This window comes from Electrophorus electricus, chromosome 21, assembly GCF_041902795.1.
Source record: "Electrophorus electricus isolate QZ-2024a chromosome 21, ASM4190279v1, whole genome shotgun sequence".
In the NCBI taxonomy this organism is placed as follows: domain Eukaryota; kingdom Metazoa; phylum Chordata; class Actinopteri; order Gymnotiformes; family Gymnotidae; genus Electrophorus; species Electrophorus electricus.
In genome coordinates this window covers 3,432,878-3,459,528 of record NC_137517.1, presented here as the reverse complement: position 1 = coordinate 3,459,528, position 26,651 = coordinate 3,432,878, and the positions used below count along the sequence as shown (strand labels likewise).

The 26,651-nt window shown below is 50.0% G+C and overlaps 1 protein-coding gene across 4 annotated transcripts in view; it reads right to left on the bottom strand.

Moving 5' to 3' along the window:
• Positions 1–56: 56 nt before the first annotated feature.
• Positions 57–26,651, bottom strand: part of itga5 (integrin, alpha 5 (fibronectin receptor, alpha polypeptide)) — a 35,025-nt gene continuing 8,430 nt past the window's right edge. Inside the window, exons 1-30 of one of the 4 annotated variants that reach the window (XM_081704511.1) lie at positions 25,551–25,609; positions 24,639–24,772; positions 19,778–19,878; positions 19,385–19,508; positions 19,198–19,259; positions 19,016–19,061; positions 18,780–18,908; positions 18,648–18,692; positions 18,280–18,323; positions 17,892–17,945; positions 17,096–17,148; positions 16,789–16,997; positions 16,447–16,647; positions 16,312–16,357; positions 16,075–16,188; positions 14,868–14,923; positions 14,148–14,305; positions 13,769–13,906; positions 11,523–11,590; positions 10,001–10,148; positions 9,663–9,755; positions 8,137–8,216; positions 7,914–7,994; positions 7,628–7,733; positions 7,205–7,363; positions 5,894–5,995; positions 3,987–4,100; positions 3,104–3,205; positions 2,811–2,933; positions 57–2,561 (exon numbers count right to left, since the gene is read on the bottom strand). In XM_081704511.1, coding sequence (XP_081560637.1) covers positions 2,481–2,561; positions 2,811–2,933; positions 3,104–3,205; positions 3,987–4,100; positions 5,894–5,995; positions 7,205–7,363; positions 7,628–7,733; positions 7,914–7,994; positions 8,137–8,216; positions 9,663–9,755; positions 10,001–10,148; positions 11,523–11,590; positions 13,769–13,906; positions 14,148–14,305; positions 14,868–14,923; positions 16,075–16,188; positions 16,312–16,357; positions 16,447–16,647; positions 16,789–16,997; positions 17,096–17,148; positions 17,892–17,945; positions 18,280–18,323; positions 18,648–18,692; positions 18,780–18,908; positions 19,016–19,061; positions 19,198–19,259; positions 19,385–19,508; positions 19,778–19,878; positions 24,639–24,772; positions 25,551–25,594 — 3,015 coding nt within the window. In that variant the 5' untranslated portion in view covers positions 25,595–25,609 and the 3' untranslated portion in view covers positions 57–2,480. Of the gene's footprint in view, positions 2,562–2,810; positions 2,934–3,103; positions 3,206–3,986; positions 4,101–5,893; positions 5,996–7,204; positions 7,364–7,627; positions 7,734–7,913; positions 7,995–8,136; positions 8,217–9,662; positions 9,756–10,000; positions 10,149–11,522; positions 11,591–13,768; positions 13,907–14,147; positions 14,306–14,867; positions 14,924–16,074; positions 16,189–16,311; positions 16,358–16,446; positions 16,648–16,788; positions 16,998–17,095; positions 17,149–17,891; positions 17,946–18,279; positions 18,324–18,647; positions 18,693–18,779; positions 18,909–19,015; positions 19,062–19,197; positions 19,260–19,384; positions 19,509–19,777; positions 19,879–24,638; positions 24,773–25,550; positions 25,610–26,651 lie in introns of those variants that run through there. The other 3 variants (XM_035521358.2, XM_081704510.1, XM_081704512.1) reach the window with 3 other exon arrangements.

Genomic DNA, 26,651 nt, shown 5'->3' with positions numbered 1-26,651 from the left:
TGATTCCCCCAGACTAACTTCTCCATTACCTTCATCAGAAACAACACGTGCAGCTGTTAAAAATTAAAAACTGGAAGATTTATTTGAAATGCAAATTGTAAAATGCCATACAAATAATTACTTTAGCATCCCTCCAATTCACCCCAATATGGGGTGATGTAATTTCACGTCAAACAAAAGTTTCAGGTGAAAAAAAAATCTTGCCAAATTATATTTACAACTTAAAAAAAAGCAAATGACAACAGGATATGAGACAAAAGGTAGAATGACGACAACAAACAACGTAGACACAACCAGTGCTTCCTCCTGCCAAATTGTGAAAATAATTGTGATTTTGGAGGTATAAATAATTGATTAAAACTCCTACGGAAATGAAATCTGCATATTCTGTCTCGTTCTCAATTTATGACGAGGCCAGGTACTTTCTGCACAGCTGAGGTGACTGTCATGGCTGAGTTATGGTGGCATAGTTTGGACTGACGGATAATAAAAGATCGTTTTCCCACTTCCCTGCGCCTGAGACCCAGGAGCAGGTGAGCGGGACCTGGCCGTGGGAATCTACTGATTTAGTTATAAAAAACAAACTAAATAATGAAGAAAGTTAAGATGGTTCAAATCTTCTGACCCGTCGAGTGCGAGGGCGTTTTCATACAGAGTTTTGATGTTCAACTATTAAAATAACAGCTACTGTCATAAAACTACCTGCATAGTCTTTTTTTTCTGATGGGAAAGAATCAATCCAACTCAATAGGTTGTTGTCGTCAGTATCAAAACATTAGTGAGTAAAGCATAGACTACACACATTGCCAAAAGGGCAAAAATAAAAACACTAAGTTGAAAAGAAGAAAAATCAGAACAGTATTGCACTTCACGTACAGGTCCCAACCCTCCCCACGCCCAGTCAGCTGGCAGAGGTAGACGAAAAGGATCACGTGACCGATGGCGACCTCTCTGTCCCTAAGCGACTACTTCTGCCCCGGGTCAGCACACCAAGCCCACCCTGCACATTCGCGCCGGGGCAACCAGCGAGGGAGGACGAGAAACACCAAGCAACTCGGGGTTGGGCCGGGGTCCTCTCTTGCTCACATCGACATATGGAGCTACGCATCCACATGTGTATCCACACACCCCCCGGCACGTACACTAGACAAAACAGACGCACGAAACGAGTGAAAGTCCCTGGGAGAGACAGCTTCGCTGCTTCAGACTGGATGGTGTCTGTGGAGAAACCCCTGCTTAGCCCATGCCACCTCGGGAGCGCTCGTTTGATTGGTGAACAGGCCGTTACGTTTCACAATGCAGGCTTTCCTGCGCCCCGCACACCCGACCCCGGTAGCCCAGACTGACTACCTCCTCTCACCCCGGCAGATGGTCTAGTCATACTCCTACCGCACACTCCAGGACGGGGTAGAGCTTGGGGTCGGGTAGGGGCAACGTGGGGGAAGTTGGAGCACAGCTGTGCTTCAAGGTAACTGCGGAAAGGTTTCGCAGACTTGCCGCACGTATCCAGTCGTGTCCCAGACGACGTCTACGGCCAACGCAGCGACCTCGGACAGCGGGCGGAGGTGGAGGAAGAGGATGAGATCTACACGTCAGCAGGAGAGAACCTGATCTAAATCACCTGAGCCACGCGCAAACTCTGTCTTACGGAGACGCAGAGGTGACGGAAGCAAAATCTGAAAGAAACCTCCCGATTCCTCCAAAACCCGTCAGTGCACGTCACACACGTGATCACTTAGGCAGACACACTTCAACCAGAACAACGGGACACAGCAGGAAGTTAAAGGTGAAGGAGGATGAGACCATGGTCTGTGCTAGTCTGACCTCATCCTCAGGTAAATACGCATAAGAACAAACGATATGAAAAGTCTGCGTGTGTGCGCGCGCGTGTGTGTAAAACTAAAATACTGCACTAAAAATCAAACGCTGAACAGAGGATCTTCGAACCGCTGTTAGCACGAAAAAGGAGTGAACACACCTCGCACACTCGTTGCTAGCACCAAAAATATGTGAAACATTTGTTTTAAAAAACCCTCCAGGCTGTGAACTTGCATAAGTGTGTGTGTGTGGGGGGGGGGGGGGGGGTATGTTCCTTGAGTAGTACGAACCAGAGAGCTGCTATCCAATGCTACACAGAACCAGGTCCTGGTCATTTAGTTTGGTTCAAATTTCCTTACTCAGGTTTTGTGAGCAAGTGTCAGGCTACTACTGGTGAATGAAACCCAAACCCACAGCACAAAACAATGTTTAAAAAAGGTAACAAAAAAAAGGCAACATTTTAAAAAAGACATTCATTTGGCTTTAAGTCCTCAGGGTGTTTGTCAAGTGCAGTGCAGTGGAGATCCAGTGGTCATTCATCCTTCATCCTTGTATTACAGTCTGGTCTTTTTTACACAGCAATTCACCTTCCCTAAATGGCTTCTCGGTACGGTCATCCTCCTCCTGCTCGTCCCCACGACGCTGAACGCTTTACAGCCTCCTCAGGCTTCAGAGGCGGCCTGCGGCTTCAGCTGGGCCTTCTCCATGGCCGTGCCGTACTGGGTCCTCTTGAAGAAACCAAGCTTGAGGGACAAAAGGTGGCAGAAGGGTACGTCATACTCTGTGAGCTTCGTGTTCTTTATCTAGCCAGGAAGTAACCAGCGACAAACAGTTCTGGCTGCATAACATGAAATAACCGACGTGGCGTCGAGGGAGGATTAACATCACAAGATTATACGCGATTATGAGATTAACAGGCAGGCACACAGGCATAATCCCGCGCCCTATTGCGGAAGTGTAAGGATGACATGGGTGCGGTGCCCTGGACTCACCTTGTACAGGATGTAGATGAGCAGAGACAGCAGTAAAAGTCCGGTCACTATGGCCAGGACAATGATCCACAAGGGCACATCGTAGTGGCTGTCTGGTTTATTCCACACCACATGGGTGACCACCTGAAGGGGTCCACACAGGAAAATCAGGGGCCCACGTACCCTCAAACATTCACACTGGCCCAAAACCACAGTGAGGTTCCTATTCGAGGAGCCTAAAAGCTAAAGACGCTAGGTGACAAAGACGTGTGACGAAGATGTGTGACGAAGATGACGGACACTGAAAAAGTTACCTTTTTTGCTCCGGTTGGATTCTCCTTGGGCAAAATAGTGTAAGGCATCTTTTCCACTTTGTAGCTAGACAAGCACTCCAGAATAAAATTCTTATACATCTTCTGCAGAGAAATATAGAGAGAAATTAGAAAAATGTTGGGAATATCAGTGAGCAAATCCATAGTACTAAATAGGAAGGGCTGAAGGAAAACGGTTGCGATTCCACTAATGAACAGCAGGTGGTGACATTCGTTCATTTTGGTCATGTGTCTGTCTGGCCTCGGTCCTTGCACACGCGCAGGGACATTCCAATCCTATGAGAACTCAAACTGCCAGCTAATGAATTTTCAATGCACTCACACACAGGCCCAGTATTGGCTCAGCCTGCAGAGAGCATGTACAGTCTTTCCCACAAGAGCTCCTGTTTTGAGATATCGTCTGTCTGACTTACACATACACGCTCCTGAGTCTCCAGTTCCTGAGTGGGGCCTGAGTTTTCCTTCACACACACACGCACACATCTCATGTTCCTAAGTTGTGCCTTTAAAGTTCCCTCCATACTCGCAGACTGAATAAACCCCAGAAGATGGTCTCGAGTCTGATCTCCCTACGGTCAGACAAACAAAACCCCATAATCTGAGATCTTGGAGGTCTGAGACATGGCCCTGGGTCTGATGAATGGTACTGGCACTGGGACTGCCCCCATGTACAGCGCGTGTGGCCAGCACTCATGGTGAACATTTACATTTATATTTTACGCCATTTAGCTGACGCTTTTATCCAAAGCAACGTACAACTGGAGCAATCGAGGGTTAATGGCCTTGCTCAAGGCACCGTAACCACTGAGCTACCAGCGCCCGTCTCGCAACGTCTCGCAACATCTCGCGACGTCTCGCAACTTACTGTCATGAACATCTCAGCCCAGATGCGCGATCGCACGTGCAGGATGGCACTGGTCCCCTTCTTCAGCAGACCCACGTCGCACTGCAGAGTCCAGCACTCGACACTGGAGCAGGACTGTCACCGAGGCACAGGGACAAGGGCAGTTGAGACACACACATTCAGGGCATGTCAGTCAATGTTAAACGCTCCCCCCCCCAAACCAAATGTGTCCAGTGCGTTCCAAACAGAGCTCAGAGCTAACTAACTCTGTGTTTCTTTTCTCTGCCGAGAGGTACAACTCCACCCCGAAGGAGAGTTCCTGTTCGTCTGTCCTTCAGACCAGCTGGACCACCACGGACTCTCCAGCTGTATCTGATTGGCTCGTCTGCATGTCCGTCAGACCAGCCGGACCACCACGAACCCTCCGGCTGTATCTGATTGGCTCGTGTTTCTCCTACTTCTGGGTGTTGCCTTTGTGGACCAATTGCTGAACTATTCACTACACTCTTTGTATCAAAGAGACAGTAAGAGCAAGTGCGTAAAATACAACTTCCTCCTTCCAGAAGTCAGGCCCTCACGTTGAGCTCACTCCGAGCATGACTACCTGACGGCCCAGCGAGTCAAGTGCGCTACCACTCGTCGGTTCAAACCTTCAGACCAGCGGCATCAGCGGAGGCCATGAACAGCGACAAAAGCCCCAGCGCTGGGCCGCCTGCACAAGGGCTGCTTCCAATTAACCCCAGTCCCAGAAAAACCCTGCCAGCAGTCGCAGTTGGCCCGAGAGCACACGCACTTCCTGCTGCCACTCCAGGCCTTTACGAGACCACCCGATCTGCCGGACACCCATGAGGAGAAGTCGTTTGTTTACGGCAGTGGGGAGACAGTTCAGATAGCGGTGATTTTATCAGGGGGGGTTCTGTGGAGAGCCAGTTGTCCTTCAGGGTGATTTAAGGATCCACAGAAGGAAGAAGAAAGAAGTAGACCGTTTCCTCCCGACACGTCTGATTGGCCGCCTCAGGCACGGAGGAGCTGGCTGGATCATAGCACTCATAAACGACTTCGCCTGCATGTCCCCTCTTATTCAGCGAAGCTAAAAAGACAGACATCCAGAACAGGGCCTTATTCTTGCGAGGGATTTGCTTGGAGCCTCCGCCACTGTCTAAACACACAAGCGTGGAACGGGGAAGAGGGAAACTTTTACAGACTCAAGGTCACGTACTACATTCGACCCGCAAACCATCATCTGAAACGAGCTGTAGGTTTGCAGTTGTGATGCATTCAGCCGTCCTGTAAACCCACCCAAGGATCATAATCTGACGTTGGGCAAGTTTGTCAGGAACCCTACTCATCACCTTAGCCCAGCTGGTGCACGCCAAACGCGAGATTTATCCCATGTGCATGCGTGCAGCGAGCTCGTACTCGTCTCCGCCTCTTACTGACAGCTCTCCTAGACTCCCACCAAAAAAAAAACAAAAAAAAACCCATGACAGTCTGAGAAACAAACCACCCTTGAGAAACTAAAGGTCATGGGGTGGAACTCAGGGATGACGGACGAGGGCGATCGACTGCAGCGGCCCGCAAGACAACGGCCTCCGTTTGCTGCCTGACGACGAAGGCTGACTGCAGCAGACGCGAGGGGAGGCGTTCTGGGCGACCCGACGCTACTGAAGGTAATGAGGTTACTTGCGTACCTCCAGAAGCCCTTTCAAGTAGGACAGTCAGCCAGAACAGATCCTTAACCCCACAAGCCCCGACTCGGTTCATTACATTGCTTAATGGCCCGGGCTTAGTCCTCTGGGTTCACCCAAAGGTGGGTAGTCATGGGAATGGCGCTTTGGGAGGCTCCCTCACAGGTTCCTCATCATCAGTGGGCCGGTCAGCGGAGAAAGACAAGGCTGGAGGGGCGTGACCAGTGCTCAAGGGCTCACCAGGTTGTTCAGCTGGGTCTGCTCCCCTCTCTGCGTTTCCCGCTTCTCAATGTGGTGGCTCTGGTTTGGGACTGACGGCCGCGCCGTAGACGACTGCTGGAGCTGAGAGGCGACAAGAAGCCGGAGAGAGCGAAAGCGAGAGAGAAAAAGAGGAAGTTAAAAAAGAGAAAGGACTTCGAGCAGAATATCACCACCCATTTGGACCTCGCAAACGCTGACCTCATTGTTGAATGTGAACCACCCTCTGACTCAGCAAGATCAGTTCGCTCTGAGAGGTTCACACACGGGTGTGTTAGCAGAAGTCATCCAAACTTCACCAAAATTTTCCCCACCGGGCAAAGATCAGACCGCACGGTCCTCACAGCCAAACACCCAAACACGGACTTGGTAACAGAGCAACAGTGTGCGAGTGGCGTGAGACGAGGCGGAGAGAGACACAGCCATGGCAGGAAAGAAACTGTGCGGGGCCCTCTGAGGTGAGCAGTGACCCATCAAAGGGAGCAAAGCCAATGGGACGGAGAATCTGGGAGGGCTTCGGCGAATCCGATAGTTTGTGTTTATACGTGTACGGAAGTGGGATATGAAGCAGATGACTGATGAACCGTGCGGGAGAGCAGCAGAAGGGTCAGCGCGTTTGGAAGGGCCGCGAGTTGACCGAAGTGCGGGTCGGCCGTCACCGGGCGGGGTTGGGGGTCATATTCGTGCGCTCTTATAAGCCACGGGCGTATTTCTGAATCTGAGGGGTTTGTGCGTGGATGTGCAAGCACGCACGCATGTGTGATTGTGTCTCGATGAGAGAGAGCATGAAAAAAACTGAGGGTTTCTCTGAAGTGTGTGTGTGTGTGTGTGTGTGTGTGTGTGTGTGTGTGTTTACTGTACGTCTGTGTACATGTGGGTGGACTGGGTTGGGTCGGAGTGAAGATGTCCTGCAGGTTTTAATTCACTTAGTCATTAACAGGCTCTTCCCTCTCAAAGTGTCTCTGAAATATGCCAGAACCCATCTGCACGCTCCTCAGATAACCCTGGGTATGTGTGTGTGTGTGTGTGTGTGTGTGTGTATATGTGTGTGTGTGTGTGTGTGTGTGTGTGTGTGTGTGTGTGTGTGTGTGTGTGTATATGTGTGTGTGTGTGTGTGCACGCACTTGTATATTCCCACCCACGTCAGCAACACCGCAGGCTCCTCATCGAAAACACAGCATAACAGGGGCCCGGCCCAGCACAGCTTGCAACTAAAACCACCACCCTGCACATTACCAGCTCCATGGTTTAGTCTGGGCAACCCACACTAACGCCTCACGCCGTGGGCCTTACCTTCAGGCCCATGGGGTTGACCACGCTGTGCGTGGTGCAGTTGACCGGCCCCTCCGTGGTCACCTCCAGCAGGTACATCAGCTTCTGGCCCTGGACCCCCATAGGACACTGCAGCTGGAGAAGCGTGTGACTGATGTGGCTCGGACCATTGTTCACCAGCTGTGGGGGGGGGGGGGGGGGGGGTCACCGTGATTACACGTTTCATGATTACATGCATACAAGGCGACAGCCGTCGCACGTCTGTCCTGCCCCGCAATTATAGAAACAGCAGTGAAAAGACAAAAAAAATGTCTTGTGCTTTTTCAGTATAGTGAAGCTCGTGAGGTCGGTCTCCATGGAAACCTCTTGACTCATCTGGGCAGCTGCGGACAGAGGAATCTGCAGACCACCCCAGCCAGCGTGCCCCCTGCCCTGAGGTCATACCTCGTAGATGTGCTCCACAGGAGGCCCCACTTCCTGCTCCATGGCCACGTTCTTGGAAGTCTTCCAGTTCGGAGGTGGGAAGAAGACCTTATCTGGTCGGGACACACTAGGAGCGAGAGACGGGTGGGCAGAGAGAGAGAGAGAGAGAGAGAGAGAGAGAGAGAGAGGGAGAGAGAGAGTGAGTGAGTGAGACAAGGGCAGTGTGCTCTTCCCAAGGAAAGCACCGGCAAGCACGCCAGGACCCAGGAGGACCAGAAAGACAGCAGCCCAGCGAGTGTGGACTCACCCCTGTAAAATGACATCCGCTTTGACCACCACTTCCAGTTTGTAGGGGACAACTTCACTCTGGGAGTTATTCTCATTTTTACTACACACGGGCAGAAAGAGAGGAACACAAAGCACATCAGCGCTTGCATGTGGAATACTGAACATGGGTGGGGGTGCAGAAAATAGAATAGTGTGCATGTGCTGGTGCGCGTCTGTGTGTGCGGGGACGTGGGTGTTCATACCTGCGAATCTGCAGGTCAAACTGCACCACCTTGCCCGAGTCCCTCAGGCGTGGCACTGTGAAACGCAGCCCCGCCCACAGCTGGGAGACAAAGAAAAGTGTCAACACGTTCTTCACACCACGATCTGGCACCAAGAGTGCATCAGGGCTAAACCCTGCTCACAGACACCCTGCGAGTGGACCAGGGGACCTATGCACTGACCATAGGTCAGCGGGGTATGCGCTCACCCTCTGGAGCCCGAGATCACCTCTGTCACGGCACTGACTTCACACCTGTGGTTTGCTCTTCACTGTTCCAGCCAAGCCACATTCACATTCACGCAAATTTTAAATCATGGCCAAAAGAAAGGGTTCTGGTTCTCTCATCTCTACACCGGATGCCTGTACGCTCAGGCAATCCACTGCGAAGAGTCAGACTACCGCTGTCCTGGACCTCTTAAGTGCTAACGATGAAATCGCGTGGAAGACAAGCATTGGGATCGTTCTCTGTCCTGGCTCCTGGGTTGTGGAACGTACTTCCGCTTGCTGTCCGGACAGCAGAGTCAATTGCAGTCTTCAAACGCAGACTGAAGACCCGTCTATTTGTGGAATATTTAAAGGACCACTGACCCTGCTCCTGTGTTGACTAACTAAAACTCTAGTACTTATTGTAGGGTATTGTTTATTACACTGATGTTGACCAACTCTAGTACTTATTGTAGGGTATTGTTTATTACACTGATGTTGACCAACTCTAGTACTTATTGTAGGGTATTGTTTATTACACTGATGTTGACCAACTCTAGTACTTATTGTAGAGTATTGTTGCTTGCACTAATGTTGACTAACAAACTCTAGTACTTATTGTTTATTGCACTGATTGTTGTCTGAGATGTGTTTTGTACTTCTAGTCATCAGCAGTGATCCCTGTATTTCTACAGTATTCTAGTTCATTGGTATCTTGGTCTCTAACCTACTGTACTGTACTAGGATGTATTCTGTGAGTAAATGACAAAGCACTGGAAGTCACTCTGGATAAGAGCATCTGCTAAATGCCATAAATGTAAATGTACATGTAAACAAATCAGTTAAGATTTCAGTTACGATTACCAGACTACCAGACCTAAACAGCACAGAGCTGAACCGTCATGATATCCAACCAAACAGCAAAAGCACCTGGGGGGGGTGGTCTAGTGTTTGCACAGTTACCCTATTCATAGGCTTCCTGCCCACTTCTATTAAAAAAGCCACAGTGGTCTCCTCCTCTACAGGGAACCATTAGGGAAACTCCAAGCCATAAGAGAGCAGAGCCAAAATGGCTGTCACTTCCTGCTTTCCTGATTGCATTGCGCAAGCACTGGCTTCGTGTTGCCAAGTCTGTCCTGCAACGCAAATGATTACACCCAATGGGACGCAGGCTCCCAGAGTATGTGCCAGACAGAGAAAAGGTTTACTGGCAAGAGGAAAGTTTCAAGATCGCTCATCAAGCAGACGTAACCAACACACGCAGCCGTAGGCTAAAGAGAGAGACTCCTAGGCAGGGCTTACGTTGGTGCCAGACTTCATGGGGTTTCCCAGGTCACAACTGAGGTAGCGGGTTTGGTTCTCTGTCTCATAGCTGCAGGTGAGCTGAGTCAGACTCTGGAGAAAAACAAGCATCAGACAGTGAGCAGCAGTCAGGATTTTACACTTATTTTCTTCTTCATTTCATTTTTGAGTGCGCATATGCCGCCCTGAATATGTTATATCTTGCTATTCAAGCGTTCATAGAAAGGCCAGGCAACTACGAAGAAACGATGCAGGCAGAACCAGGCAGGGTTAAAGGTCGTGTCTGGCTTGCAGATGTGAACAGGGGAGCCCTGCGTGGACACGTCCCCACCACTCACCTCGTTTTTGCGGGCGATCCCGCTGTAGTCCGCCTCCGGGGGCAGCACCACGTACAGCTCGGCCTCGTAGGCCCCGCCCCCGTCGTTGCGCGCATTGAAGGTCAGGGTCAACGAGTTGTCGTCGCCCATGTACACTTCCTTCCTGTCCCTGCGGAAAGCAGAAAAACTGAAACAGTGGCTAACTTATGGTTAAATATCAATTCTGTGTGTGTGTGTGTGTGTGTGTGTGTGTGTGTGTGTGTGTGTGAGAGAGAGAGAGAGAGAGAGAGAGAGTATTAAAAATATCAAGGAGTGAGCATGAAGATAGCAAACTGCAAGCAGCTACACCGGGAGTCAAAAACTTCATGCTAAGGACTGACGACGACGATGCTTCCAGCATGTTCTTTGCTGAACACACAGAGAACAGACGAGAGACACAGCAGTCGCCCCAAACCTTCCTCTTTAAAAAAAAAGAAAAAGAAAAAAAATCTTTCCAATGGAGCAGTAAAATCTAACAGGCGGTGGAGCAGAGAGTGAGGTTGTAAAACACCGCCTCCTGTGTGTCCAAGTCCCTCCCCTCCACACACACACACACACACACACTTTCCTTTCCTGCTTTCCCTGCACAGCTCCGAACACAATGAGAAATTCCATACGATGCAGGCGCTTCCAATTACCAGCCAACTTGGCAAACGCGATACGGTGCGACGTTCAGCCGTCGCCGCAGGACTGAGGCGCTGCGCCGTGAAGGCGCTCACGCTCAGCGCGCCAAGCGGGGTTACACGCCAGGGTCGCACTTATCCCACAGCCCGAGGAAAGGGCGCGGCGCGGCAGGGCAGGGCAGGTATGATCGATTTGGAGCGTCAGAGTTTACAGGCCTGGGTAGGTGTTAGGCGCAGTGCTAACAGACCCGTTCTCCAGCAGCGTCCCACAGGCGGGCCCCGGCGTCCGCCCGCCCCCTGTTGGAGCAGCTCTGCTCAGATTTATGGAATGCCAAATTTCCGAACTTTGAGGAATGATACGGGGAAGCGAATGGCTCTGTAAGCTCTGCTAACAAAAAGAAATGCCATCTGTTTGGAAAGGAAGGAAAATGTGTGTGTAAAAGAGAGGGCGGGGAGGCGTGCTGCTATGGTTACAAGAAGTCGTGCTTCTGAAACCAGAGTTGTGCTGGATGTTCGATCTGGAGTGGAAGGGGAGAGAGAACCAGACTCTTTCATCTGAGTGTGTGTGTGTGTGTGTGTGTGTTTCCCCCCACATGGCATAATTGCCCCTTCCACACACCTGTAGCTCAGCTCTCCTTCCTGTTTTTACTGTGCGTTTTACTGTGTGCGCACACACGTGTGTTTTGCTCACTAATCACACCTGGGAACACTTTCACCATCAAAAAAGTGAGTGATTCATCCGAAATATTTTTCTAACTAAACAGTAGCGGGAGTAGGCCTATTCTCCTCGTGCCAGAGACTGCTCAAGCTGGCTTCCCTGACCGTGGTGCGTACAGCAGGATGACTATTCCTCAGTGTGCGTGTGCGGGACGTCACCTTACCCGTGCACCGAGAGTTTCAGGTCAGGGACACAGATGTTGTCCTCTCCACAGTCCAGCAAGATCTGGGCCTGGAATACAAGTGAGACACTGTGTAAGGGGAATAAAATGGACTCTAATTAAAATATTCACACAGCACAGCTTTTGGGGGAAATCCAGGCCATGTCATTAATCCAGAGAGTGATTTAAGAAAGAGATAAAAGGGGATTTTTTACACATGTCATGACTGTTCTAGTGTGAAAATACCTGGTGACTCACACACCCCCTCATAAACAGTCTGCTGCCATTTCAACAACTAGATGCAAAATGAAAGTGATATGCATCCAATGCAAACCTTACTCTGTGTGTGTGTCTGTAAGGAAGACGTGTACATGTCTGTCTGGTCTGTACCTTGAAGGTCACAAGGCTACAGAACCCTTAACCAAAATCCACACCAGATGAGGCCCATAACCCACATTAAAGCCGGCCGCCATGAACCACACGCTGGGCGCGTGCTCTACCACCCATCTCCTCCCGAGCACACACACGCATACGCGCGCCTGTAGAGAATCGCGAGGACCTCAGCGAGCATGATGAGGGTGGAAAGCCCTGGCACGGCTAATTGCTTCCGCATGAAGCGGCGATCCTGACGTGCACGGGGATGAATGTAGGGACAAGAAATAGAAGAAGCAGATTAGAAAGAGAGCAGCACCCTGCCTGTAATCAGGCCTGGCTGGGTTCTAATTAAGGCTGCAGAGGAGGCCGTCCGCCATACGACTCGCTGAAGCCACGTGCTGGCCTCCCGTCTTGCCCCTCCCCCAGGGCTGGTAAATATATTTATCCAAAAAAGACAGTAAATATCCAAAATAATCCGGAAGCAGTGTCACTTGGTCAGTTCTAGCATCGCACGCACCAAACTGTGCAATAAAAAAAAAAACAACAAAAAAACATCGAGCCAACGGCATTTGGGAATGAAGAGCAAAAACGGTCTTTTACTTCTGGTGGTGTTTCAGCTCTTTCAGCTACGCACAAAGCATAACCAGGGCACATGTGGGGTCACAGGTCAATGCAAAGGTCACTGCTTCCTGGCAACAAACACGGTCGGAATGCCGATAAACAATTTTTTTTACTCAGCACAAAGCACATTTTTTTACTCAGCACAAAGTCTGCATGTGCGGATTGGAATATTTTGCAGGCTCTGGGGAGGCCGTGTGTTCGGAACAGCAGTTCGTGAACGCGGAACTCCACCATGGCCCATGGCAACATGTGGAGAAAATTAGCAGCAAGAAAAATGTTACTGAGAAGCGTTGGTGATCTCTCACTCTTACAGTGCAGGGAAGGATGGTCAGTGGAACTGACACACACACACACACACACACACACACACACACACACACACACTCACACACACTCACACACACTCACACACACTCACACACACACACACACACACACACACACAGGCTTGAGGTATGTTCTATGGCTGAACTCCCTTTATATTCATTTAGGACAGAAGGCGTATTGTGCTTGTTTATTGCACAGAGCAGTGTCACATCTCACTTAAGAACCGGAATTCGCTCTACTATCAGACACGGACTTTCACGGACAAAAGCTACAGGAGTTTAGATCACAAATCCAGTACAACGGCAAACACAGAACCACCTCCACCTTTCAGGAAAATCAGTAAACCATGGAGTCAGTAATGTGCTGATGAAAGTAAAGAAGGGAACTCGCACTCTCTAGAAGGGACCTTGTGCTCTAGGAGCTCAGAGTAAAATCCTCCCCACCCTCCATATGGTGTACAGTCACATGTCGAACACAAACAAAGCTTCATCTTACAGTGGGGCTGCTTTCACGACCGTAGGAAAACTGGCACAGTGCAAACAAACTCTAACCAGACGCCACATGGTCTGGAAGCGCTCCACCCAGAAAACAGGAAGGCACGCACCACCCCACCCCCCACACCAACGGCGAGCTGCACAAAACGCGGCCCCGGGCCGGCCCGGTTTGCCACTCCTGGCGGGACAACGCAAATCTTTCCCTGGAGTCCATGCCTTGGATTTTTCACCCCTATTTCACACCACTTTCCAGACCCTTGGAGCAGTTCCCAGACGTATGTTTTGAAAACGTGGAAGACGGGCTGACTACAGTCGAGAGTGGGGGAGGGGGCGGGGTTTAGAGGGGGGGGGGGGTTCAGTCGAGATCCCAGCAACGCGAGGGCCTCCGTTATGCCCATTACGGATCCGGAACTGGTGCGGGTCGGGCCGTACCTTCTGCTCGATGACCTGGGCAGTCTGGTAGTTGAGGATGGGTTGGAGACCGTGCTGGTCAGCGGCAGCCTCCGGGTCCAGACTGAAGTTGAGAGCGATGAAGATGGACGAGAGCTTGTCCCGGAACTCCTTCTCGTCCTTCCGGCCCAGCCAGAGAAGAATCAGAACCGGAACCAGAGACAGCGGGAGTTTGGAGGTTAGTTCATAAAGAAAAGGGATCTGATAGACTTAATTCAAGGTCTTTCTGATGTTTAATTAATCAGACTGTTCCACAGAGGGAAAACACCAGTTCTCTCACTTATCTTAAGAAGTACTTTATCTTACGCCAAGATGCTAAGAACGTGGCTAACGTGTTTTCTTCTCAGCGCAAGAGACTCACCCTGAGGTAGATCTTGGTCTCGTGGCAGAGTTTGCCATCAGTGGGCACGTGGAGTTTCCGCTGGAGACTAGCCTGCTGGGTGTCCAGAAAGAGCGCCCGCCGAACTGCTCCTTTCTGTTTCTGCTTCAGTCTGTCCAACTGCACCTCAACATTAAATGCTAGGGCACACACACACACACACACACACACACACACACACGCACGCGCACACCATTAAAGGACTGAACATGGGAACACACAGCTCATCGCTGTCAGGGACACTCCAAAAGGATGTCAGGTGCGGGACCTTCAGAACGGGACTGTATGCGTCACGGGGTTGCCCCCCTCGAAGCGGGACGTGTGGCAGAGTTGGGTACCACAGCTAGCCCAGACTAGCTAGCCGGACAGTACGTTGCATCATCTACAACGTATCTATTACACTCGTATTATCTGTGCTGTCTGAACGTTCTCACCATTTTTCTTTTTTCTTTTTGGTGGATTCAGCATGTTGGAAGTTTTTTTGTTGTTTTTTTCTTGGAGAGCGCTTGTTTATTTGTGTTTTACTTTCTACGTTTGATGTGGCCAAACAAAAACCCACCACCACCACCACCACCACCACCAGGAGACAGTGAAACATCGTTTAAGGGGGGCCAGGCAGGGACTCATCTCGCTGCACAGTGACCCTTCGCATAGCTCTGCTGTATGGGCTTAATGGGGCGCAGATGTGACCTGCTGGCTCACCTAGTTTCTCTGGAAGGTGTTTCCCATTGGCCGAAAAGCAGAAGCTCAGGTTGACACTGGGGGAAGAGGAAAAGAGACAGATGATGAGTGAAGTGTGTGTCAGTGCATGTCAACACACACACACACACACACACACAGGAGCGTATCGGAGTATCTGATCAGAGTAATGGCCACTGAGCACCACCCTGGTCCAGACGAGGTAGCGACAAGGTCGTTAAAGGACATCTCTCTGTGCGGGAACTAAGTGACCCGAGACGGGATGGCCGTTAGGCATCGCTAAAGCCAGACGGTGGGAGGCCTGACGGGAGCAACGCAAAAACAGTGAAAGAGGAAGAGCGAAAAAGAGGGGACATAGGAGAAGAAACAAACAAAACCACAGATGAGGGGAAAAGTACAAAATAAACGTGGCCCAAAAGCAGAGGGAGAAGTGGAGAGAACAGGCGAAAAGACCCAGAACAATCCAGACTGCGCTTGACCCGTGCTGTGGTAAACGCCGTGCACTCCCATGTGTGCTCCCAAGCTTGTGTGTGCTTTGGGTCGCGTGTGTGCAGCTCCGTGCGTCCTGATGTTTCCCAGCTGTGTTCCACCGCTAAACAATATCTCATTCAAAAGGACTGCCAGGCCTCCGCACCCCCTCGCTACTCTCGCCACGCTCCGCCCCCATCAGTCGCCAGGCAACGAGCTGTAATCAAGACATGCATATACACGGCCTCCCCTGCGCAGATCGCACAGCGGGAGGGAGAGGGGCCGGACACAGATCCTGGTGTGGCCCTGGCCTTGTTGAACAGAAAGCTGGACCTAAGCGGTTTCCTCTCCCTCTGGGCAGGCGAGGGCGTTCCAGGATGCGCGTTCCCGAACCCGGGCGGTGGAAGTGGAAAATGAGCATTCCGTGCCTGCTCAGTACCTTCCGGCTCTTCTCCGGGCCGCTCCGAGCCAGCACGTGATGGTAAAATCAATCACAGCACCGACCGGAAAGCCATAACGTCCCAACACACAGCCACCCTCTGACAAATTAGACCATCCCATCACACGGCTTCAACCTTTGAGTTTTAAACACAAACTGAACCGCCGAACTGTTGTTTCCCACGTCTGTAACTGCAGAACATTACTCGAGCAAAAACAACGCTACCGTCGCGGTTTCCAAAAGCAGCACCATCGTTTGAGGAAGTCACGGATTTGGAAACTTGAGAAGGAGCATCCGACGTACCAGGAGACGTGCATGGTCTGGTTCCCGTTGCTGATGGTGCAGACCTTTTCCTCGGGATTGATCATGGTCGGGTACACGCTCAGGGTGGCACTGGTGTTGACGATGGGACGAGACCTGCGAGAGTGGCACACGAGCATCTCAGGAGATCCAGTAGGACTTTACCTGCTGCAGTCAGCGCTAATCTGCATGAGGTTACAGTCTTCTAATCGGCTGGGTGGAACAAGACAAGAGACTCACCTGTAGAGGACCACCTTGTCAACTCCGAAGGCTCCCACGATGAGATCTGCATTGTGACGATGGGAAAATCGTGATTCCAGAATCTGGAATCTACTTTATTTGAATACAAAAAAAAGTGATTTAAGCAGTCCTCACCTGGGTAGCCATTGTGGTCAATGTCTTTGTCCCCGCGAAGGGCAAACCCAAAGCTGGCAGGCAGGGCAGGAGGGGCAGCTGATGCCCACTGGCCAGCGATCACCTGAGAGGCCTTCTCCCTCAGACCTTTAGCGTAGCCGTTGTAGATGAAGACCATGCCCTGTTCTTCCTTCCCGCCAAATGGACTACCAATAGCCACGTCTGTGGGTGCGGAGAGGACGCGACATAAAACACCACAGAGAAGAACGGCTAAACGAGCCAATCAGGAACCACGGCACACGCGCGGGACCGAGTGGGACCAGACCGAGGGGGGGTGGTCGAGTCACCCGGTCTGGTCCTCACCTGTGAAGCCGTCCTGGTTGAGGTCTCCCAGCGATGCAATGGAGCTGCCGAAGCGGCCGAAGGTCTGCGTGCCGGTGAGGTGAGGGGTCTGTGGCTCAAGCTCCAGGGGGCCGGTCTGCAGGTACACATACACCCGCCCCAGTTCCTCCAGCCGACCGTCAGAGTCACGCACCATGAACATGGGAGCGCCCACCAACAGGTCGGTCAGGCTAACCGAGAACGGGTGGGGTAAGAAATGACAGTCACGAATGTGGACACAGGCACACAAAAATTCACTTAGAGTGCCACATTAGTGAAACTCACTGACCCATCGTTGTTGATGTCCGTAGCAGACACAGCGTAGCCAAAGTAGGAGCCCATCTGAAAAAAACGTTTGAGGCCATGTCAAATCGCACAACTTTCCTCCTCCATGTTCAAAATCCTTTGTAAACAAACAGACCCTGCGCTTTTCCTGAATGTGCAAGCAACAGGCCGAGTGCATAATCATCATCATCGTCACCTCCTTCGCTACGTGTCCACGGGCCTGATCTGCATTCCTCTCTCCGTATTCCCACAACCCCGACCCCAACTGAGACAATCAGCGACGTTAACAAGACCCAAAAAAGTCCCATTTTCAAAACCGGGCTCCTCCTTGGGGGAGACCAGCCACGAAGCTGCTGCCTCTGTGAGAGGCTTTTACTGCTTCCCATGAGATGCTACAGCCCACTTAAACGCAGACTTGTAAAGGAAACTTGCATCATCAGTGCACTACAGTGTGATGAACTGTGGGGTTATGGGAAGGCACAGAGCGCTAGTCTTCACTCCTAATGCAGCTTTTTCTACTGACTGTACATGCAGGCTAATTCAATTCAAGCACATATTAGCAGATTCAAGTTCCATTGTAGAAGGGTAAAACATCTGAACCTCAAACCCAAATGTTTGGCATTGCAGATATGAAAATCTAGCCTAAGGGGCAAGGAATTCTACCTGTTATCAAATAAGCACATGCAATGCTCTTCCATTTCACTTGCCTTATGGGTTATGGGTTATGGGTTATGACCTGTCTTAATTACAAAATAAAAGTCCTCTGTGGTATGCTGCCAACATGCCCAGTTATGACTTACCTGCTCTCCGGTTAAGTTTTTCAAGGTTTCCAGGGAGCTATTGAGAATGGACACCTAAAATAAGAAAAGAATAAAATATATTTTTATCTTAGTACGTAATTATCTGCTTGTTATAACAGAATGTAGCCCAAAATCCTTTCTTTAAAAGTGATTAACACTGGCCATGTTTCCATTCAGGGAATTTTATGAAAATTGCTTTAGTACTTAATGTTTGTTGATACAGGCAATAGAAACTGATACTGTCGATAAAATGCAGCTTACATCAACATGCAAACAAGTATTTTCCTAAAAACATCTTGACTGGAAAGGTGACTGTGCCCAACCAAAACATCGTATATCGGATATCATTTGCACCTGCTGCTAGCAGCGCACCTGAAGGTACCCTTACCTGACCATGCAGACGAACTCCTCTGGGAACTCCAGTCACAAACTCTGAGAGAGAGAGAGGCAGCATACAGGAGGGGACGGGGGCGAGAGTAGGAGACCCAGAGAGAGATTTAGTACTGGAAACATGGAAATGTATGCGATCCTCAGGAACTCAGGGAATCCTGGCAGGCCAGGTTGTGTTTTCATATTTGTTTAAGCAAAACGGAGTTGTGGAGTGTGTATAATTATGGAACTTTGAGAGGTTGTCTAAACTGGGCTGCATTTAAAATGATCAGCTTGTGCTATTTGTATTGCTTTTTTTCTCCATCACTAGCCATGGCATACACCCCCACCCGCCGGTCAATGAGCTGAGCGGCTGTGTAGTTTTACCTTCATCATCGTCCCCGCTGAACTCCCCCACGGCCACGGAGTAACCTGAAAGGTGCGGGACACAGTTGGCGCGTTACTCCAGAGAAGCAGCCATGCAGCCGGCGGCGAGCACCTGGCCGGACGGCCCCTTACCCATGTAGTTGTCGTCGAAGTTGATCTGCTTTTTCTGCTTCGTCTCAATTTGGCCCTTCACCGACGTGAGAAAAAAACCCGGGTAGTACGCCCTCACGATCTCCTCCTTCACCGCCGAGATCAGCTGACCTGGGGAGACACCAGGGCGTTCACACGAGCCGCTCTAAAGCGCAGGCAGCTGTAGCGCAGGTATGATGGCACTCGCTATACGTCTGTTATATCGGAGGGCTACATACCTTGCCAGAAATAGCTGCCAGGTCCTCCAAGCACCACCTTCCCCTCCTGTATGACAGCACAGAGTCAAACGATGATTTGCTTTTATATATATATATATATACATACATACATACATACATACATACATACAAACACATACACACATACACACAGAGAAACGCACTGAAGCTCATCTACTGACCTTTGTGAAATCCGCACTGAAGCCACCCTGACAATAGCCTTGGCCAGTTCTATCATGGAATTCTGAAACAGATGTGCATCATTCAGGTTACGGCAAAGTGCAACCGCAGCGTCAATTACCACGAGAGTAGAACAGATCCCTGAGGAATCACAGTACATGATATGATACGGTATAGCAAGTGACCCACCTGTGCGGCAAGGTGCGTACTCCACAAACTTGGTGAAGTTTCTAACGGACATATAGCAGGACCCAGTAACTTCCGCCTCGGGCATATCCTGCTTGGTTCTCCAGGAGTAGAGAGGGGCACAAGCCTGTGGTACAGTTATGGGGGTGGAGGTTAGAGATCATCTCCATGGTGACACACCCACCCACCCACAGCTGACTCACACCCACCCACACCCAGCTGAGCAAGGGGGGTATCCTGTGAAATGTATTGGCGCAGCAGTCTGGAAATCTAGTCAGGATAACATTTTTGGCCAGTGCTGTAAGAACAGTTAGGATGGAAATAACTACTGTCCTGCTTGTGACTAGAGAACATTTCTGATATCCAAAGACCCTGTTTTCCAACATGGTCTCTTACCAAGACAGTGTCTCCATGTGCACGCACAGTTGCTCCAAACCACTGGTGGGACTTGAATTCAGCTTGGACTTCAGTGTCATTGAGGGTCATATTCAGATCTCCTATGAAACAGGCATTTAAAAAAAATGGTGGTGTGAATTTAATGTGCTTTACCCTTTAATGTGCTTCTTTCTTCACTATGGACTCTGATTACAGGATGGAGAGAGACTCCCCTGAAAACAAAGTGTTAGAACATACACTTGGTGGATCATGAAAGATGTCATACCTAAACAGTGTGTTCATTCCCCTTGTGAACCCTTACTGTAACCCAATGGCAGTCAGCTGGTCAGAACGGCAAGAACAATTCCACTCTCAAGACGCCTTTGCCACAGAAATGTCTTTCAGTTGCAACATAATTACAAGCATGATGCAACAGGACCGTGTGGTGTGGTGAAGAGACTGGGGGAAGGGTCAGGACAGAGCGGGACTAGGGGGGTGAGATGGGGTAAAGTGTCAGGACCGAGCGGGACTGCGGGGGTGAGATGGGGTAAAGGGTCAGGACAGAGCGGGACTGCGGGGGTGAGATGGGGTAAAGGGTCAGGACAGAGCGGGACTGCGGGGGTGAGATGGGGTAAAAGGTCAGGACAGAGCAGGACTAGGGGGGTGAGATGGGGTAAAGTGTCAGGACCGAGCGGGACTGCGGGGGTGAGATGGGGTAAAGGGTCAGGACAGAGCGGGACTGCGGGGGTGAGATGGGGTAAAGGGTCAGGACAGAGCAGGACTGGGGGGGTGAGATGGGATAAAGGGTCAGGACAGAGCGGGACTGGGGGGTGAGATGGGGTAAAGGGTCAGGACAGAGCAGGACTGGGGGGGTGCGATGGGGTAAAGGGTCAGGACAGAGCAGGACTGGGGGGGTGAGATGGGCTAAAGGGTCAGGACAGAGCGGGACAGGGGGGGTGAGATGGGCTAAAGGGTCAGGACAGAGCGGGACTGGGGGGGTGAGATGGGGTAAAAGGTCAGGACAGAGCAGGACGGGGGGGGTAAAGGTTTTCTCAGCTTGCTGCACAGTAGACCAGGTGACAGCAGCCTGGTCTTAGTCTAACTGGAGGGGAAAAAAACCTAGAAGGGGGCGTCCAGTTTCAAGCAAAACAGGGACTCTGGAACCCAGAGGCAGGCCATCAGTCAGATACGAAAGCCGTGTGCTCTTCCTTCTCCATGTCCAGGTTCCTCTGCTACTCCTCCCGCTTCCCCTTGCTGATCACCTTCTCCTGATTTCCTCCTCCTCCTCCTCTTCCCTTTCCAAGGCACCTTCTCCCACTCATTTTTCCACCATATTGTTTACATTCCCTTTCTCTTCCCTCGATGTGTCCGCTTTCGTCGACTCGTCCTTTCCACCCCCCTCCAAGAGATTTGAGTCCCAAGTAGTTAAGCAATGGGAATTAGGGTCTTCAAATAACATTGAGGAATATGTTGGTCACAAGGTAACTGCTGAGTCTCTCTCCCTCCCTCCCTCTCTCTCTCATGATCCTTTCTTCATTCTCTTCCTCCTCTCTTGCATTCTACCAAAGCAACACCGTTCAGACTATCCAACAGAAGCCGTGCTCCTGTTGGATTCTCCATGACTGATAACGTGAGTGAGTGTATATAGTGACATCTAACATAGTACATACGGAGTGCTCTGCCTACCAATGAAAAGTCTTAGAGGACGACCAAAGTTGGAGGCAACTGGGCTCTCAGGGTCAATAGAAATGGACCGTTAAAACTAACAATTGTCTCACTTTTCACATTATCATTAGGGCATACAACTTGGACATAGTGTTGTCTGGCAACCATTAACAGGAAGCTGGCAAATATTCATGGGAAATGAGAGAGAATTCCCTTTCTGAACAGCAAACATAACTCTGTTAACTGTTAACTGAACACAGAGATGCCCGTCAGGAATCAGTGGCCCATGGGTCAGGCTGTTCTTCGCAGGTTGAACGTGACAGTTTGCTGGTCATTACGTCAACCTGGAGCTCAGTAACACCACTCTCACGAGCAGGGCTCTGTTATCACCACACAAGAAAACAGCGCATTTAAGAATCCTTCTTCGGTGTGTGGCTTTGGCATTAAAAACCTGAAGTGCACACAGTCATACACACAGCAGTCTGGTATATTGGGTTTTCATGTATCCACAGTCAGGATTTCAGCCGGGATCTAGTGCCGTTTTGACTAGACGTGGCTTCCTAACTAATCTCCTACGGCCTCTTTCTATAAGGTGAGCCAGGACCCGTGGCCCGAGCCCCACTCTCATGGGGTAGTGGGAGGGTAGGCAGCCCAGACAGGGGGGTACAACCTGCTGCTTTTTCTCTGTGTGACAGGAGACCCATTAGCTAAGGATACAGATTCTGTGTGTGTGTGTGTGTGTGTGTGTGTGTGTGTGTGTGTGTGTGTGTAAGGCAAATGGACAAATTCAGTCATCACATCCACTGTTCCTCGGGAAGATTACAAGTGAGGGGAAGGGCAACAGGGTCAACATTATTCGGAGGAGTCTGAGGTCAGCGAGGTTACACCAGCCTCCCTAACTTCACGCTGGGAGGATGTGAAACAGGAATGAGGTAAGTAACCATCTTGTCATTTTAGACTTCTGCCTACTCTGCTCTGTCTGTTCATCTTTCACATTAAAGGAGGATGTGCTTGAAGGTTGGGAGAGTGGGGAGCCACAGCCCCCTAAACACCGTAACCTAATTAGGGCAACCAATGAGGTGCTCACTGACCACCAGGGCAACCAATGAGGTGCTCACTGACCACCAGGGCAACCAATGAGGTGCTCACTGACCACCAGGTCCCCACAAAGGCCGAGAGCAGATGTCGCAGACACAGCCTCACCGAATGCTCTCCCCCCTCTCCTGTTGCTTTGTCCAGAGAGACAGACCTGACTGACCACATGAAATAGATACGTCCCAGCATACTGTCCTGTCCTGCTGCTACAGAACGCCAACTTCTCAGAATGCCGTTCTGTGGTTTCAGATAGCCAGCACGGGGAAGCCAATACTCACTGACCTCTAACTAAATGGTCATTGAACCAAAAGCTCACCTCGGTGACGAAACGCAACGCCGCAATATATCAGGTGTCACCAAGAAGCGTTTTAAAAGATGGCAGACTCTCCGTCTGGGCCAGTGAGCTAAACCAAAATCTAATTTAATCATAACTAGGATCAGTTTCAATTAGAGTCACTGCCCATTGCACTCATTCAAACCATTTTATCAGTGAACACTGTATCTTCTGGATGCACTACAAGCATGAAAAACCACTGCGGTTTGAATTTTAAAGAATGCCAATGCCACATGCTTGGCTGTGTGACCATGGGCGTAACTTTGATTTGAAAAATGCTGGGAACAATAATGTATTATTATAGTGTTATTATAGTGTTACCCCCTCAAATTCACACTCCCTTTAAGATATCAAGTCCAGTACTGGGACTGAAAGGTTTTATGGTCATGTTTGTCAAGCCTGTCGGCAATGGACAACACAAGAAGCATCAGCTCTGTGGTTGAAAATATATTTGTAGTATATTTTCTATTTATTTCGATTAAAAATATTTTGTCTCGCTTCACAAAATGTTAATTGCGTTGCGCTTATTATCTCAGCATCGTGTGGAAGAGACACAAACATTTTCTGATTCTGTGTAACATGGTTCATTTTATTGACTAATAACAAGCCTTTTTTTAATCTTTAAGAAAGGGAAAGACAACTTGTAGACAAAACCTTCTACCTGGATGAAACAAATGCAGATCCATTTTTCTATTTCTCCAAATCTATTTCGGCCATTTCGGACAGTGGAGAAGCCGTGTTTCTAGCATCCAGTAAAACACACCTATGTGCACAGCACTACAAAAAGAGAGATGGCGTTTGGGCCGGGGCGAGAGATCAAAGTCTCGCTGGGACGGCCTGTCCCACAGCTGTCGTGTCTGCGTTACAGGTGGTAAATCCACGCTGGCTTTTCTGCTGCTCCCACTCCTCCGGAAACGAGCCAGCAGGCTGCATACATTTCACCGATGAACTCGGCCGCGGGGCCCTCGTGCCGTGCCCACCGTTCGGGGCGCACGCTGAGCACGAGCGGCCAGGCTCCCGTCGGCAGTCTCGGTGAAAAACACTCGCGTGAAGAATCGAGTGAAATTCATGTTCACCCTTCACCACGCCAGAACTGCGATCCTCTGCTCATAAACTCCAACACCATGCAGTCCATACTCAACAGGTCTGTGAGAAACCCCCCCCCCGGCACCAACCCACTCATCTTAAAGTCCATCCTCTACCCATGACCACTCTCTTCCACCCGTCTCTCAGACGGATTACCTCAGCCAGACCGGCGTGGGTTGTCATGCACTAGCCTTAAAGGAAGTAGACGACTAGACCACTTAAGGCAAGGAGCAGACGTCCATCAACACCGGAATTGCTTAGCGGAGGATGTGGAAACCTGAGCCAGAATACTAAACCCACTTGAAGTGAAGGCCTGGTAAACAATTAGTAACAAGGGCTCATTCTTCATCACTGTACCCCCTGAGGACGCCAAGACAGTGACAGCACCGGTGAAAAGTGACAAACATAATCCTTAGACACACAGAAATCTCCACCGTTAAACATGTGGCACTCGACTAGTAATCGTAAGGTTGATGGTTCAAGCCCCACCACTGCCAAGTTGCCAGTGCTGGGCCCCTGAGCAAGGCCCTTAACCCTCAATTGCTCAAGTTGTACTCAGTCATAATTGTAAGTCGCTCTGGATAAAAGGGTCAGCAAAATGCCATAAATGTAAATATAAACATCTACTGGAGGTCTGTAAGGAACTGTTGGCTGGAGGTGTGTGTGTAACAGGTAGGTGTGCCATGGCTGGACAGGCCGTACCTTGCTGGTCAAACGCTATACTGTTACAGTGTGTCTGGTGAGGACTCCACAGGCAGTAGAAAACTGCTCCTCCTTCTCTGATGGAGTACTGGCTGGTGTTGCCTTTGGGCGCTCCCACTATGACACTCACACTGCTGGAGGAACGAAAAAACAAAACAAAACATGAGGACAACATGAAGGAATATTTCACGTGATTACAAAACAATAATCTGAAACACAGAGGAATAAAAAAAATACTTCCAAATATCAGAATCTGACAGTCTTTAAAGTCTAAAATTCCGTTGTGGTGGATTTTAAAGAAATCAAAGCATTATGGCGACACCGATAGTACCGTTTGTGATTTCCTTCGGTTTTATATAATTATGATCTATTGGGAACTGTTTTTGTACTAATGTCTGGCACAGAGTTAGACAATGTTGCCAGTTGTGCAATTGTTGGTATGTTTGTTGGTGATACATGACAGTTTCTCCCACACAGACAGACACAGAGACACACACTAGTCTAATCGCGTAGTAAATGAGAAAACAAGAACTAAGACTGCTAGAGTGGAGTCACACTGCTGTTTCAACAGCTGTGTTTCTCCCTCAGGGTCTCGCTCTCACACACCCACCATGATTTCTAATAATGCCTCACACACAGCTGCAAATATATGAGGGCAGACATGGAGGCCACGTGCGCATGCTCTCTCTCTCTCTCTCTCTCTCTCTCTCTCTCTCTCTCTCGCCATGTCTACACCACAAAAAGTGGGTTTGTCGCTATTAACTTTGCCATGATTTCATAAACCAAGAACCTTTCTAATGAAAAACAATTGAGGCTGTACTAGGGGAGACACTGGAGCAAAAGGAGTGGTCCCGTACAAACAAGGCGGCGGGTCAACCCGAGCCACATGGTCATAAGAGGCATCTCCATTACCTGCACAAGGAATTTAAGCAGCAACTCAGACGACCCCTGCTCATTTAATCTTCCCCCAAGACGGCATGGACGAGCACGGCACAGACAGGCCTCACCGGCTGTGGGCTTCCCATCATCTTTCCTGTCGTTAAGCCAGATTCGGTGAGGCACGGGTGAGGGGTGGTAGGGGTGTTGGGCCAGGGGTATGATCCTACAGGAAGAGACCACCCTTTCCTGCCCCCTGGTCTGTCGTCGGTGATGCATGACAGAAGGTCGCCTCACAAAGAACATATTCAGCGTGCCCTGCAGCTAACAGACCTCAGTGGGAAGCCAGTGTTCATTGCAGAGCCATTAAAAGACACAGTGTCCAACGAGCACGGCCAGTTTGGGCTACCTGCGCCCAAACGAAGGGAAAACTGGGTAAATATTATGGGGGGGGATAAAGCGCTTAAAAGGAAAATCAGGTTTTCCCATCATGGTCCTTATCTTAAGCTGAAATAAGCTCAACTCGATGCTCCATACCAGTATGGCCAGTTGTAGCTTGGAGATGGTATGGTGCTAACTGATGAGTGGAAGCCTCCATTGGTTGTTAGCTAAATTGCGCTAATATCCCACAAAACTCCACGTAGAGTCTTTGAGGGGCCACGTGGAATTTCGTATGCAAGACCAATAAAAGACGCAGGGATGACAGGACGGACATTAAACGAAGAAGCATCCCAGTGGGTTAGTAGGTTTGAAGGCCGCTGCCTCCTGAAGGCCTTCCTGGACGGACACGAAGCCGTGACTGAAGAGAAAAAAATTAAAACAGAGCAAGCGCTCCATCTGTTTTCATAGAGGGGGAACCAAAACAACGCTCTCTTCCGGCTTGCGGAGAGAATTACGATTTTTCTGCCATATGGCTGGACAGGGGAACATCCCAGAGGTGCAGCGGCACACAGTCTGAGAAGTAATGTCATTCCCAGGGAAAAAAAACAAACAAAAAAAAACCTAGTCATGGATTCCCACCATAGCCATAGTATTATCCTTCTTACTGCGGTTGAAAAATAAACCCAAATCTCCCCTGTTCTAAAACAGTTGACATTACATTCATTTGCATCAAGTGGACACACAGACATGCGTCCC